At 40.1% G+C, this 16,697-nt stretch overlaps 1 protein-coding gene across 4 annotated transcripts in view; it reads left to right on the forward strand.

Moving 5' to 3' along the window:
* LARGE1 (LARGE xylosyl- and glucuronyltransferase 1) overlaps positions 1-16,697 on the forward strand; it is a 295,580-nt gene that overhangs the window by 138,005 nt on the left and 140,878 nt on the right. For all 4 annotated transcript variants that reach the window (XR_005104338.1, XM_037388143.1, XM_037388141.1 and 1 more), the window contains 2 exons: positions 6,568-6,869; positions 12,837-12,919. Coding sequence is in view for 3 of the 4 variants with exons in the window: in XM_037388143.1 (XP_037244040.1) it covers positions 6,568-6,869; positions 12,837-12,919 (385 nt within the window). In the remaining variant the exon portion in view is untranslated. The remainder of the gene's footprint in view (positions 1-6,567; positions 6,870-12,836; positions 12,920-16,697) is intronic.

The raw sequence follows: 16,697 nt of genomic DNA on the forward strand, positions 1-16,697 counted from the left end.
TTTCCCCAGAGCAGCTCAGGGGATGGAGAATGAGGGTTGCGGTGAGTTCATCACACCTTGTCTCTGCAGCTCCTGTCTCCTCACACTGTTCCCCTGCTCCAGCGTGGGGTCCCTCCCATAGGAGACGGTCCTTCCACAAGCTTCTTCAGAGTGGGTACTTCTCACGGGCTACAGTTTTTCACACACTGCTCCAGCATGGGTCCCCTGTGGGGTCACAATTCCTGCCAGCAAACCTGTTCCTGCCTGGGCTCCTCTTTCCACGGGGCCACAGGTCCTCTCAGGAGCCAGCACCAGCATGGGCTTCTCACGGGGTCACAGCCTCCTTTGGGCATCCACCTGCTCTGGCATGGGGCCCTCCATGGGCTGCAGGTGGGTATCTGCCCCACCGTGGACCTCCATGGGCTGCAGGGCCACAGCCTGCCTCACCGTGGGCTTCGCCACAGGCTGCAGGGGCATCTCTGCTCCAGCACCTGGAGCACCTCCTGCCTCCTTCTGCAGTGACCCTGCTGTCTGCAAGGCTGTTTCTCTCACATATTCTCACACCCCACTTTTGCTGCTGTTGTGCAGTTGGGTTTTTCCCCCTCCTTAAATACCTTATCCGAGAGGCGCTACCACCATTGCTGATGGGCTCGGCCTTGGCCAGTGGCGGGTCTGTCTTGGAGCCGGCTGGCACTGGCTCCATTGGACATGGGGGAAGGTTCTAGCAGCTTCTCACAGAAGCCACCCCTGTAGACCCCTGCTGCAAAAACATTGCCACTCAGACCCGATACAGTTTGCAAACATGATGTTCTGTGAGTGTAGGTTTTTTTGTATATGTTTAATTTCTGAATCCTCTGATTGTAGGGGGCTGGTTTTTTTAAAGGAAAGGACAGTGGGAGGGCATCTCTGTGTACATGAGTAGCAGCCAATAATGTGATGCTTTAAGTAAGGCTGGCCTGCAGTGGAATTGAATGGTTCAGGTTTGGGTTCAATAAAACATGTTAGCATGTGATTATGTACAATTAACAGCAGTGGAATTGAACACAGATTTAGCACTTAAAGGACATGCTGAAGTGCTTAAGTGCAATTACTGTTGCCTAAGTCCAAGGCTGATGGTTGATGGGCATCTCATGTGGAAACAGTCTCTCCTTACCAATGAACATGTAATTTAGCACATATGTTGTCCATGCCAAATCCCAAGGATGGTTTGTGCTTAATACTGGTGGGAGCAGCTTTTCTGTAATAGCTGAGGAAACTTGTTTGGGCAGTATGGAAAGGCTTGGTTGCCATTTCTTGGGCTGTTTCTCTCTAGTGCACATCAGCTTTCAGTGTTCTTACTGTGACATCTTTCAATGGCACAACTTTCTAGCACTGAAATAGGGAAGCATAAGCTCGTAATGGCCTCATGTCACGTTAGAATGAAGAAGTTCTGTGTTCACGGATCTAGAGCAAATTGCTTAGACTGTATTCCACTGTTAAGATGGCTATTTTGGCAAGGTTTTCTACTTCCAGCTGAGATGACGCTGCAGTGATTCACAAAAAGACGTTGGAGAAAAGAATGCCTTGGTGAGTGTGAGAATAGGCACCTTGGGATGCCTTAGCACCTACTCATGGAACCATGTATCTTAAAGTACCACACTGTTAACAAAAAGGACTTATAGCTGCCCATGTAACCAATACCTACCAGAGCATCCAGCTGAGCAGAAGTGCATAGAGTACTAAGGTGTTAGATGATTAAAGCTGTGCTACAGCTCCAAAAGAAAAGGGATAGTTTATCTGCTTACACAGAGCTTTTATGTCTCAGTAGTCCTGACTGCAGTCTTAATTTTCTTTTCCCTTAGGGTCCATGGAGTTCTCTACAGTGGTCTTTATGGAGAAAAAAATAATTGTGGAATGAACTTCAAATTATTTTCCTCATGGCCTTAACAGGGGGAAATTCATGAGGGTGGTTGCCTGCTATCCCAAGTCTTTCAGCAGAATGTTGGCTTTTGGTTCAAATTGTTATACTCCTAGTCCTCAAAGGGTGTAGTGATAATGTGAATTTCCAAATGTGAAGAAATGTGAAATGGAGGAGTGGTGTTTTCTTATATCTGTAGTCTGTCAGACTGAAACATTATCTCTGAGCAACATAACTTCCTCTTATCTCAGAGGCAGCCTAGAGTTTACTGTCATCAGTTAATTCATTATAAAGGCATTACATGCTATTAGGCAAGGGATAAATAATATTTAAACACATAGAAACCTCTAGACCTTGTAAAGATGCCAAAACCCACAGTTTGCATGTAAGAGAGCAAAAAAGAAATATTAAAAATTGAGGGGGGAAAAAAATCCCCCAACATGCTATATAAAGTTGCCTGCCTCAGTTACTTCCTAACAAAATTTTAAGCACTTGAGTTCAGACCAGGATTTTCTCAGAAACTCAGGATTCCATCTTCTGAACTTGTCTTCTCCTCCGAATTGGAGTGAATTTTTCTCTCCTCCAACTCTGCTTCTTTCTCCCTTATCCAGCCCTGCAGTTAATCTTTGGCTAAACTTTGTTTTCTATATGGCTCTTTCCCCAGTGAGCTTCCAAGCTGCTGGGTCCTTTTCAGGACTATCACCTCTACAAGTCTGATAACTACAAAATGAGGAACTTGGTGTTAATGCTTATCCTTCATGTTTCTTATGTAAGAAAATTCCTCTGCTTCAGTCCCTCTCCTTTCAAATACACCATGCTGGATTGCTTTCTATAGGCTTTGTTTCTTCCAGTGTCTTAAGGTGCGACTTAAGTAAGGTTTAATGAAATCTCTTGCCTTAAATACAGGTGACTCCACATATGCAGAAGCATTCAATAATCCAGAGAATTCATAATTTGCATCATGTCAAATTTTCTGATTTGTTGGACCTACTGTGATGATAAGTCATTGACTTCTGTCAACCATGAAATAATTACTCAGGTTTCTGTTCCAGTTTTGTTTTGTGGACAGTGGAATTTTGTAGGTCATTTTTATTTCTTAGGTACAGTTGTATTAGTACAAAAAAACTGAAGTAAAAGCCTTGAGACCGAGAGGAAAAAAAATAAAATCTGAGACTGCCAAGGTGCAAAAATAGAGCAATAACCCCAAATGAAGAATAAAAATTAATAGCTTTATTATTATTTATTGCACTATTCAAAAGTGTGTACTACTTGCTTCAGAGGACAGCAATGTTCCTTGCAGTGTTCCCTGGGAGATCTTTTGTCCCAAAGTCACACAAACCTCATTATGTTCTGTTATTTTATTTTGATTCAGATTATATAAAAAGTGCCTAGACATCAGCCCAGAGCACTCTACCAGTTACTTAAAACTATAAAGCTCAAGTGCAGGGCAATCAGTTTAACTCTTCTACCAAGCAGCACACAGTCAATCAAATGTTAGTAGTCCCTTACATTAGTCCACTTACTCCTGTTTTCAAAGATGAAGTGAAACACATAGTGCCTTGAAAACTGATAGGAAGCAGATCAGGGTAGCACGTGTGGGTGTTTACCTGCTAGGCAGTAGCTCCCAAGAGGCGTTTTGCCATGTCTTATGTTCACTGAAGTAAAAATACCTTTACATGTCTAGTCTGGTAGTAGGACTAAATCAAATAGTACCTTGCGACCAGCCTTGCCAAACTCAGAAGTGCAAAAATTATGAGCTAGACCGCCTCAACATTTATGACAACAATTTCTTGATTTTTGAGTCTTAAGATCAAACGCAGTTCACTTTTGATTTTATTCTTTTATTTCAAATGGGTCCTGGAAATGTCACATTATCATTTGCAGCAGGGAGTTGGGGTGTTATGAATATACCAAACACATCAAGATACACCTGAGAATATTCAGCAATGTTAGTAACAAAATATAACTTGTCCAGCTGTACCCTGAACCCTGAGGAGGTGATCCCAGAAAACATCATGGGCTTAGCACTTTGCAACAAAACATGGATAATTTTTATAGTAAACCACTACATTCAACTAATATATATTTCAGGTCAAGAAGCTGGCTAGTTGTGTAATTCCTGACATGATTTCCTTACTGCCTTTTACATAGCAGCGGGAATGTGTACTACTGAGAAGACACTAGTGGAGTTCAATGGCATTTAAAGCTAAGGCTGCATAAACACTGAGCTGCTCTCATTAGTTGCTGCTGCTTCCAGTCTGAGGCACTGAGGTGGTATTTTCTTTCAGTCCCTTTCTCAGAGTATGCTGTTTCTTCTAAATATTGTGTAGAAACAGTTCAACTGTTCTCATGAATATAGCTACAATTGTTCAGATGTACAAAATGGTATCCTTTTTTTTTTAATTTTTAGTTTTGGCAAAGCAACATTCATGGCCTATTGATTTATGTCCATAGAATATCTGAAAACATGTCTAATTTTTTTTCCATATTTTGATGAATGTTCTGAGATTTACTTCCATACCTTACTACCTTTTCTGGTAATTATTTGAGAAGGTAGCAGAATCTAAGGACAAGAGTAGGAAGAGATAAGTAACATCTGTGTCGTGCTGGATATTCACCAATTAGGGAGTTACGACTGCCAGTGAAGTCTTGGCTAGATTTGCATTGTAATTGTATGTCTGATGATAACACAGGTTGGTTGTGTGGGTGAGTAGGGCTGCTGTTTTTCTTTTTGTCTAACAGTGTCCACACAACACACTCTTGCTGTCCAGTAATAGGAATGCCGTATCATCACATCCAAATGAGTTGTCTTCCTAGCTTGGGTATCAGCAGCTGAGAAATAACACAATTCCAGTTCCATGCCTTCCAAGCTGGATGGAGAAAGCTAACTCAGTATTTTATTGTACTTCTAATTGTAGCATGGCTTTGTCCTTAATGATGACATTTCTTTGTTGTTACACCCATGATTTTCAGGCTTTGCAAATCTGTCATTCAGTTTTTAATAACTATTTTCTTGAGTTTTCAAGTTCCAAAATGGAAGTGACCAAAATTAAATATCTTTCTTGGGACATTTTTCAAGCTCAGATTTGTCTATAAGCTTTGCTAATTGTAAGAATAATAAATTAGGACATCTTTGAAGGAGAAAATCTGCAGGCAATTGCAAGGTATTCTATCCAAATGGTATATTAAAACTGGCATAGCTTTTTATGTAGGTAACAGGAAATGCGCATACCTGTATAACTCAACAACAGAAATTAAAATTGAGGTTTCAATTTCCATAGCTGTTTTCTTGTGAACTCAGTTTAGAGGACTGCTCACCATTTGTGTAAATATGAAGCAATGGAAGAGAGCAAACAATGAGCAGGTCTTTCTGGCAAGGAGGTAGTTTTGAGTCTGAGGGTGAGAAATGTACTTGTTAAGGAGAAAAACTAAACATTAACTGCGTTGTTTCCATTTTATAAACCACTCAAGCAGGTGTTTGTTTGATAAAGCCAAAGGGGCTCTCTGCATTGGAAAAATTACTAAATAGCAAACATTTCTTTTAATGTATGCACGTAGAATGTTATTTCAGAGAAGTACCTTAGTATAAGATACTTGCATATCTTCACTGTGAAGGAATGTCTTGCTAATTATGACAGTGTGGATAACTCTCAGTCTTTTGCTTTGTTTCAATTTGATTTTGAATTAACATTTTTGAACAGCAGTTTAGTTTGAGGGTTTTTTAACCACCTTTCAAGCATTTGCACTCTATGTGAATATATATAGCTTTAATAAATTTATGTGGAAAATATGTCTTCTTTGAAAACACAGCAGCTGCCTCCCTGTTTGCTCTCTTAAAATTTGGTAGCAATAATGTACTGAGAATCTGATGGTGGAATGTGTTGCAATTGTCTTTGTTTATGGACTTTGGTTTCAGGATAATTTATCTTTTTTATACTTTAGCTCATTTTTTATTACTGTTTTGAACAAAGAAGATACCTTTTGAAAATGTGAAAATTAAGTGTTCCCTATTTCTGGAATACAAATTTTCAGTTAAAGGTGTTGAATTGAACCATTTTGCTTTTTCCAAAATTCCCTAGTTGTCTTTTTCAGCCAACATACTTAACGAGAATTTGCGTATTGAATGTTTGGTCCATACGTGTATTGAATGTTTGGTCCTTCTGAACTCTTTATTTCTCAGCAAGCCCGTAAAACTCTGTTGCTGAATAAAAATATCTGCTTCTCACATGTGAATCAGCTGGGGCTACTGTTTGGCACAAAATGGTAACCACAACACTGTAGCTTGACTGTGGAGGAAATGGGGAATAGCAAAATCATTTTGTCTTGCATACATTTATCAAATATATTTGACTGTATATTAATTGTCTGTGAATTAAGTCCTTCTGTTCTTGACTGTCTTTCCAGATAAGTGACTGGCAGGAAGCCCTGTCCAGAGCAAAAGAAACACATCTTTTAGTGTGGTTTTAAAACTAGTAGGACCCATAGCTCACAGAACTCTAGCATTTGTCCAGGGTTACCATGCATTTAAACATTACCTTAAAGAGCCAAGTCTGCATAAAACGTGGCTGTATTTGAAACACATCCCTTCTTCACAATTCCTTCACAAGTAAACACACACTTCCTTCACAAGTAAAGGAAAATGCAACTTCAAGTATATTCTGACAGAAGTATTTTGTTTCTCTCTTTTGCAGATGGGAAGCCAGTGTCACTGTCTCCTCTTGAATCCCAGCCCCACAGTCCTCGGTACACGGCGTCAAGCCAGCGGGAGCGCGAGAGCTTGGAAGTCCGCATGCGGGAGGTGGAAGAGGAGAACCGCATGCTTCGCAAGCAGCTCAGCCTGGCCCAGAGTCGCAGCCCCTCGCACCACCGCAGCAATCACTCCAAAACATACTCCATGGAAGAAGGGACAGGCGACAGTGAGAGCCTGCGGGCTGGCATTGTGGCGGGGAACAGCTCCGAGTGTGGGCAGCAACCAGCAGTGGAAAAATGTGAGGTAAATAAAAAAAAGGAACAGAAACAAAGCTTGATAGATTTGATCCTTTAAGGACATTGTGGATCCCTGTCTCCTTTCCCCTGAAATTTTGTGCTCAGAAACCATGCTCTTAAAGGACTACTGGGTGCAACTTTTTAGATAATTTTTAATTACTTTTTAAAAAAAAATTTAAAACATTTAATCATCTGAATATTTTTTGAGTTATTAAATTATGAGAGTTTTTTGTCTTTTTCAGTCTCATGTCCCCAAACCTGCTGCAAAAATCAAAGCCCTGTTCCAAGCTGACTTCAGTACAGCTGTGCTGAGAAAGACCTATGGCAAACTGACCCCACGTGTTTCTAAATTAAATGAAAGCACCACAGTGCTTTGAAAAGCTTTGTTCCTTTGTTTGTGCAACTGTACTAGGAGAGTTCAGGGTTTACCATTAATTAAATTGTGGCTTACAGAGCCAGCCTGTGCTTTTGAGTGGCTTTCCGGAGCATATCTATGTGCTGCTGTGGAACCACCTGCTTTGTGTGGGCTGTGCACAAGAGGTGTGGTTAACTGCAGGGAACAGGAGATACGTTTCTAAGAAGGTTTTGGGGGATTGTTTTGATTTGGTATTCCCCATTTTATACCAGTAGCTTTGTGGATGTCATCCAGCTGTTTAGTTGTCAGATGTCTGAATGATGACAGTTCTGAATATGGATGCATCCAAAACAGAAAGTCTTGCATAAAGTTCTTGTGCCAGCTGGTGAAGATATCAAAAATAACTTCCTCCAGTTATTTGTACAAAGAGGGTAATACCATGTCACCTTTTATCTTACCTTCTGCCATGGGAAGTTAAAAGTTGAAAGAAAATAAGTGGGAGAGAAAAAGAAGTCCTAATTATCTCTTCAGATAAAGTCTGTTTAATGGGCAGTTATCAAACATAATTTAAAAATGAGCAATAGCTTTCTAGTTGGACATCTTTGTCCATCAGTATGGAAAAACCAACATTAAGGAGAGGAAAAAAGAGGAGTCTGTTTTTCATTTTCCCTCCTCATAATAATAACCATCTGATTTTCCTCCTTGTGAGCAATTTGGCATTTCTTTTAATAAGGGAAGGTTCAGGCCATCAATAAAAAAAACTTCACTTCTCCCTTATTATCATGCCAAGGAGTGATGAGCTGAATCTCAGTTCTTGGTTGTTCAATGTACCAACCGATTTGGGACACAAAAATAGCAGCTTAAAGGAGGAATAGTTTAAGTGGCCTTTCAGTTTATAATGTGTTTTGCCAATAAATTTACTTGCTCAGTGGGGTTTAGCATTGTGCTGGAGGCAGTAGTTGTATAAAATATGAAACCTCAATTTATTTGCCATCCCCCTATCTCACCGCACACTATTTTGATAACGGAATAGCTTTTTCTTCTTTTTCTTAAGGAATTTGCTCAGTAATTCAGTAACAGCAATGGAAGTTAAAATTAAACTTCCTTATTATCAGATTTGCTGGGGGTCTCATTGTTTATCCTGTTACTGTAGATTCTGGTTCCATGTCTGTGTGAGTGGTATCTTGACTCCATTTACCCTCTGTTTTCAGTGTTTTGAGGTGTAAACTAAATCTTCTATAACCTCTGACCCTGGAGTATTTCACAGTAAGAGTGAGCAACTTGGTTAGAAAAAGACAAGGGTCCTGAGAGGAAGACTGGGGCTCTGAGAGAGACAAAGAGAGCTAGGAATAGGTTGTTTATTTCATTGTGTCAGTTCCTTGAGATTTACTGAAGGTAACATTTCAGAATCTAATTTGGGATGGTCTTCAGTAATGATTAAGACATTTGAAAATGAAGCTACAATGAAGGAACATTAAATCTCTGATAAAGCATAATCTGTGTGATAATAATTGTGATCTATATCAAACAGTAGTGAGTTTGTTGCATTCCAGCCACTGCTTCCTACTCTGTTGCATCACACGAGAGCTCTCCTGATAGTATAAAATGGATTAGCATTATATTACAAGAAAAAAATCAGGGTTCCAGCCAAGGGGCTTCCCCCTGGAGGGAGCAGATCCCTGTTATGCCTTCCCAGTAGGAGGCAATTTTAACACAAGTCTTGGAAGTATAAGTAATACTAGTCCTACACAGGCATAAGCACAAATAACAGGCTTCAGGAGAGTATAATGCCAATGGAAGGTAACAGAATTACATGACTATTTCTTACAGTGTTATACCAATATCTTTCCAGCTTGTGCCTCCATAAACTGGGTATTTAGTTTGAATAATGTGTGCATTTATAAATATTTTTAAATATATTATAGATCAGAAGATGGTTAATTAGCACTATAGCATTTAGTAGGTTAGCAGAATACTTAACATTTTAAAGCATTTTTACAAGCGTATTTGTGTTGTTACTATTCTCAGTGGTGTTGCTCAATAGGGTTAAATGTGTAGTGCTCCAGAGCCATAAAGAACAGGCCCCTACCAATTTAAGCACTGTAACACAGAAAAAGCAGATGTTAACTCCTCTGGGAACCATTTGTAGCATATTTATATTTTTGTAACGTGGCTTTAATATCTCTTAATCACATTCAACAATGATTTATGAGAATTAAGTAACTGCAATGGAAGGCCTGGCTAGTACTACTGGAAAATTATTAAAGTATGAAATGCTTTACCAAAGACTATTTTTAGCTATAAGAACTAACTAGGGTTTGTTAAGCTCATTATTTCACCATTCCAAAAAGTAGCCTGAGGAGGAAAAAAAATAACATCTGTTTATCTAGGCACCTTGTACTCCTCATTAGCATGGGATCTAAGGCCCAGTTCTTCATGTGGTTTTGGATAATTTTGTCCCATTAATATTAACCCAGAATGAACTTACATGAAATACTGCTTTCAGAAGCAGTTTTCCCTGGTTTGTAGTGGCTAAAGTAATGGTTTGTAAACTATGTTAGTATGGTGTTATTTAAACTCCCTCTCCTAAAGAAGCTTAATTTCCTTAAAAGGCCTTGAAGTACCTGGGCCTGGGTGCTCCCTTAAACTGTTTAAAATCAAAAATAGTTCTCTTTCTGTCCCTGATCTCCAGCCTGTAGGAAGAGCGTGTCTGTCATTCAATTTAAAAAGAGCATTGCAGGAGGATGGATGCTTTCAAGGAGCTGAGTTTAGTCCCACAGTGACTTCTGAATATCCAGGCTAGCATTTGACAACTAGAATTATCATGGATTGTCAACAGCTGGGTGCAAGTGCAGCATGCAGAGCCTTGGTGTGAGTTGTTTGGAGTGGCATACTGAAACAAGCAGACGGGCTGCTGCATGTTGTGGAAGTTGGAACATTCTTTGCTTCTGTGGCTTCGCTCCTAGGTATTAGTTGCAGCCATCGAGTCCAGAGGTTGTGTGGATCACAGTGGCCAGTTCTGCTGGAATGGTGGCACAGTCTTCAAGCCATCTGCAGATGGAAAATGACGAGTTTGAGAGCTGTGATGCTGCTGACCAATTACATAATTTGGGAGCTGGTGCTTACAGTAGTACACTTAGGAGGATGCAAGTTCTTTGAAGTTCTCCCTTCCTCCAGCTGCTACTGCCCTGTCTTGCCAGGATTTGGCTACAGTCAGCTGCTCTCTATCCAAACGTGTACTTGGAACAAGCATGGAGAAAACTGGAAATAAAACTTTTTCATTAGAATGCAAACATCTGCACACAATTCAGGTTGATGACCTCATATTGACTTATCTGTTTTCCCACTGATTTTGTTTAACAGTTCATCAATGAGGGAGAGGAAAGTGAATCAAGGAGAGGAGCGACTGCAGCCAAAAACTTGGGGGAAAAAAAGGACTAGGTTTCTGTCCTCTTTGAGGATTATTGCTCCATCTATAGCTGATGGCAGCAGGAATAGAAGTGATACATAGTGTCAAACAACACAGAGGGGCTGAGCAGAAGGTATGTAGATGCTTGTGTCTCTGAACTGGAGAAGGACATTTGGGAGAGCAGCAAGCATTGTCTTCTCACAGTGCCCTGGCTCCATGAGCATGCAGGACAACAGCACCTGCTAGAAGACAGAAAAGCATGCTTTTCATTTTGAAACAAACTGATTTAGGAAGAGGAGATGTGAGCAAGTCCTTGACAGAATAAACCCTGATTTTGAGGATAGTTGTAAGGTGGAGAGAGTGCCTGTGAGGAGAGCTTTCCTGACAAGTCAAGGTAATATAAAATGTTGTTGACAGTGATATGACAGTCCTATTCTGTCGAAACCCACAAAATGTGTCTGGTCCAGTGTCTTCAGGTAAAGTGTTTAAAGCAGGCATGAAACTATTCTCAGTTAATTTGATTCTAATTGGCATTGAAGGGAAGGATCTTAGGTCTTCCAAAAGGCTGAGAAAGACCAGGTGGCAACCAGAGAGGAAGCAGTGTGTGCAGTGTCAGGAATCTGTGCATCCAGAGGAACCCGTGCCCTTAAGTATGATACAAACCACTGCTGCAATAAAAGTCATTAATAAGCAGTCTCTGTTCTCCCCTGTTGTTATCACAAGAGGGTAACACAATCAATTTTTGCGAAGTGCTGAGCACGCTCAACTCCCATTGACTTTAACATAAATTTAAAGTGCTGAATACCTTTCAGAGCTGATGCCAAAATGGGCTCCAATACTTTACTTCCTCACACCTCTCTGGACAGACAGTTGCCTTATAAATTCAAGTCCTGTTAAAACCTCAGATCTTCAACATGCCTCAGCTTGTGAAGCACACTGGGGCTGGAGGCAGCTGCAGTGTTCATGTGGGAGTTGCACAATGGCACAGCCACTTGACAATTATGGGATTCAAATTGTGCACTCTACCAGGCGATGTTAATGGATGGAGCTATGGTCTTTTTAGACGTGCCCCAACACATGCCACCTCTATTGTAAATCTGCTTCTGCTACAAGCCAGGCTTTGGGAATCTATGACTAAATGAGGAGGCAGGACTCCTCATTTGTTCTCTGCGTAGTGGGCTTTCTGTGGAAAACGAGAGCTCTGTGTGTGAGAAACCAGTTAACCAAACTTCAAATGGAAGCCAAATGAGGCTTCCCTTCAGTTTCACAGCTGCGTCCCCAGTCGCAGCTTTGTGCTGCCAGCATGGTGAGCTCTCCTCATTTCTGTGACCACTAAGAAACCAAAAATACAGAAGCTGGAGTCAAAACTTGCTGAGATTAATTTTCTTTTGTCCCCAGGGAATAGCAATGCCTACTTTTAAAACCAGAGAAGAGTAACTTAACAGCATTTTTCAAATTACTACTTAGTACCTTAATAATAATGACGAGTAGTGCCTTTTCAATTTTCCCTTTCCTCTTGAAGAGATGAGTAAACCTCCGCCTCGTATAAAAGGGAGGTGAGAAGGCACAGAATAAGTGATAATTTAGCAAGGTGCTGGGGTGGGGAGAAGGTGTCTGGCAGTTTATATTTAACTTCACATTAAGGCTGCCCAGTCCAGCCCATACTAGTAGTCACAGGCAGGGAAGTGACCACCTGCCTTCAAAGCTCATGTCCTATCTTATCACTGGGATGCACTCAGCCCCTGCAAACTGTCCCGCTCATCTGTCAGAGCTTGCTCACTCTCTGCTTAGTAGCTGTCCTTAAGACAGAAATAATGCAAAATTTCTAAGAGCATATCAGCTTCTAATTATCAGATGTAATTTTAAACTTCAGAAGGTTAAAGTGTCTGCATGTTTGCATACTCAGAATTTTATGTGCTGCTACCTGTGTGTGTGTACATATGCACACACATATGCTCTTAGCTAATAAATGCAATTCAGACATCTGATGTAATTTAGGGATAGTAATGACTTTGGAATGATGATGGTGCTATAACTCAATTAAGATGTTTTTAACAAACTGCCTCAAGTGGGCTGCAAACAGCTGCAAAACGCCCACTCTAATTGCCACACTAAATAATAGTACTGTCATGTATGTGCTGTCCTTAACGAATGATAGAACACAGGAGCAGGCTTTAATTTTTGTTCTTTTTGTTCCTTTTCTCTCGCAGACCATCCACGTTGCCATTGTTTGTGCAGGGTACAATGCCAGTCGGGATGTTGTCACACTTGTCAAGTCTGTCTTATTTCACAGGTAAAGGTAGCTTTCTTTTCTTGCATATCTGGTTATGTCTAAGCAAGCTCTTTTTACATTTATCCTCCTACTTTAAAAGAAGGTCACAATCTATTCCCTGGTTGCGGTTGCTTTTGCTTTGGGAGGGAGGAAGGATAAAATTTATGTCCACCACAAATAGATTCACTTATGTAAAGATTTCTACAGTGAATTAGAGGGATCAGAGATCCACTGGCTACCCCTGTTGCACTGTGGGAATAGGGGTAGTATCTCTCTGTACTGTGAAGCATCTGCATGCTCCTGAATGTTGTAAAATGATAATAATAGTAGTAACAGCACTGGATTCATTTAGCCTATTTCTCATATCAGTTTATGGCACAGGTGTAGATGCTAATTTGAAAGTCATACACATAAATACCGATTGGTTACTTGACTATCCCAGCTTCCCATTTAGGCATTTATTTTTGAAGTAAACCTGTTACTATAGGCACTATTATTTCATTAAAGTCAGATTATTTTTTCTGGCTTTGGATGGGCTACTTAGACCCTGTCAGAAGTCTGCAACCTGGTTTTAGCACATGGAGCACAGTTAGATCCCAAAATTGAAAGGCAAAATGTACAATGAAGACAGAATAACCTATTCCCTTAATAAACAGCAGCTCCAGAAAAAGAAAAGTGGTATTAAACTATGTGTGGGTGTATGTGTATATCCTTTGTCCAGTTCAGTATAGTCCCTCAAGAGATATTTGGCAACAGTGTTGCAGAAACTGGATTGAAATAAGGAAATGATCAGACTGACTCAAACAGGAATAACAGACTAATAAAACATGCATAAAGAATTTTACTAAGGAGGTAGTTTCAATATGCTGCTTTACATTGAATGATAACTTTATACCAGGGAAGATGACTCTTATTCGTCTCATGGGCTAGTATCTTCTTACTTCTAGCTGGAGTGACGCATTCCAGTCCCTCTCCTTGCTCCTTATGTTTACCTCCAGTCCTCTGCTGAAACAGTCCTAGTAATCACTCCCTTATAATGGTTTTAGTACACAATGTTAACTCTTACCCATTTTTGGTATATTTTCCTCATAGAGGAATGTAAATGCTTACCTTGTAAAATGTGGAAAAAGACTCGGTAAGTATTAAGAGGTTGGCTAGAGTGCAGGTGGAGAGGGGAAATTCTCCAAAATATGAGAGCAACTTTCACTGTCAACACATAGCCTTTGTAAGTCTTTCCAGAAGTAGCATGTTCATGTTATGATGAGGGCTAGGAGCAGAAAAACAATGCTAAAATAAATATAACAAAAGCAAAGCAACTGTAAAAACCTGTATCATGCTCTGTGCAGAATTTTTTTCTGAATGTTAAAATCTTGTTAAATTTTAAAACTATATCTATTTCCAATTAGACTTCTGAATTATTCAGTGTAAACTGGCTTTATATTGCAAGGATGTGGGGCATTTTGATTGTTGTTTCTAAGGGATTTCTTGCAAATATGCATTTTTATGGTGACGAGTTATCGTAGTGGTTAGCTTATCACCATTTTTCTCTCCTAGTACTTGCATCCATTTTGGGAAGACTCCAATCTGTGTGTTTCCAAATATTCTGTAAATAAAAGAAATCTCACAGCTCAAAGCTTTAAAGAGTCTTTTTTTTGTGCTACTTAAAGGAAATGTCTCTGTTTTACATAAGCCACTCATCTGAACAATGAGCAAACTTATAAACAATTTGCCATATAATAGCACAAACCGAACACTAAGGGGAAAACAAAGGCAATCAACATTGGTATTTCTAACACTGGTGGATTCTGCCCTTGGCAAGAACATATTTGCTGTTTGGCTAGCAGTACTGCTCATCTCAAAGGATTTGCCTAGCTCAGCAGAGGTGATCAAGGTTAAGTCCGGTATAGCTAATGAAACTTTAGTACAGTTAGTTACATTCAAGATAACCTATCTCACCTGTTTGCTGAAAACATACTTAAAAGACCAATCTAAGTCCCTTCCTGCCTAGAACTAGCTTTTCTCACTAAGCATTAGATTGTTCACTAGAAAGGGAAGCTGTTCCCAAAGAAGAGACAGATCTTCTTACAGACATTTCTTCCTTCTAGAAAATACAGGCTACTTAAGCATCTCTTGATGCTATGGCTACATGTGCAGAGGGCCATGCCTCAGGAACACTCTTTTCTTGGATCTTTATCTTTGGAGTGCAGTTGTGAAGAGGGCTGGAGAATAAGCAATAAACAAACAAACTTGGCTGAAAATTTATTTAGAGCCAAGATTCCTTGCTCTGGTTGCCATGTGCAGACAATGTTATCTTGGAGACTAGCATGCACTTCAAAAATTATGATTGGAAAGAAGGCTTCTTTTATTTGCTAGGATGTATTTCATTGTAGGAATGAAGGATGGAGACAAGTCATGATATGCATTAGGAGGATTGAATTAGGAGAGTTGGAGGTGATTGGTTCAGATAGTAGATGCTTCATGACATCAGTAGCAAGTTCACCATCTGACTTGAGGATCATCAGTGAAAACAGGCATGGAGATGTCTCTTCTTCTAACTCCTAAATATGCGCCAGGGAATGCATCCTAGCTGGCATTGTCCAATAAGCCAAGCCAAAGAGACATTTCAAAGGACTCTAGGTTTCCAGTGGAGGATTTTGCTTGTTCTATCCTGATCTCTAGAGTTAGGCTACTTGTCCTTCATTTATAGGATCACCACATTCAGTCTCAAATATAGTTTTGCAAAAGCAGAGCAAACATGCCTCCAAACGTATTGTCAAGGAATGTTTCTTTTTCCATATTTGAAGTTTCTAATGATCAATGTTCAACCAAACCTGATATAGAAGGTGCAGAATTTGCCTGTAACTAGAGTGTAGGAAAGTGTATTGTATACTTGAAGAGGCTTGTGTAGAAGTCACATCTGTTACTATGTAGCCAGGCACATTGTGGGTTCTCCTTGGGCACCTCAATCCTGCCCTGCCAACACCTTGACTACAACCTACTGGTTAAACAGCCTCTCAAACTAACCACACTTGAATATCCTTGCCTATTCCTGCTGCAGTTCACTTGGTGTTTGTTGTAAGAGCACTGATTTCAGTGAAATCTGTCTGGAATTCATGGAGATGTCACGCGCTCTTACTAGCATTTCCATCTAGTTTAGTAATTAAAGCATGTTTTACCTGTACATTTTGATACAAAAAGAGGCATCTAAATTCCCTACTTCTGTAAGGAATCCCTACTTCTCTAACAGAAAATTTCTGAGAAAAGGAGGCTATGTCAGTCTAATCATCTTCCTTCCATGCATTAACATATTTGTTATACCCCCACTTTGAGCTAGAGTGCTAGATAGAGAGACACAAAACAGCAGGGATGCTGGGTCATTAAGAATAAAAACTACAGGAGTTTCTATAGATGGAGTGTGCTGTCTCTTCTCTCTTGCATAAATGTGCAGCAGATCCTGCATATTGAATATTTCAGCTCTTGCCAGGTCTAAAAAAAACAAGTTTCTGATTCTAGTCATACTATATATATTGTGAGACTCAGGCAAGCTTCTTGTTCAAACCATTTGAGAAACAATACCTGTCTTCAGGTTCCTGAGAGTGGGAAGAGGAGAGTAAAGGGGTGTTGTGGTTGATTCCTTGTAAGAACACCATAGTTCAGAAATGTGTTTTATTCCCAGTGGAAAAGGAGCTTGATTCCAGTTTTGTCTTTAGAAAACGTATGCTCACGCCAAAAAATCCCAGCAGCTTTTAACACCCAGTTTGACATAACTGACAGTCTGTTCTCAGGAGGAGACTCAGCA

Source organism: Falco rusticolus, chromosome 5 (assembly GCF_015220075.1).
Source record: "Falco rusticolus isolate bFalRus1 chromosome 5, bFalRus1.pri, whole genome shotgun sequence".
Classification (NCBI taxonomy): Eukaryota; Metazoa; Chordata; class Aves; order Falconiformes; family Falconidae; genus Falco; species Falco rusticolus.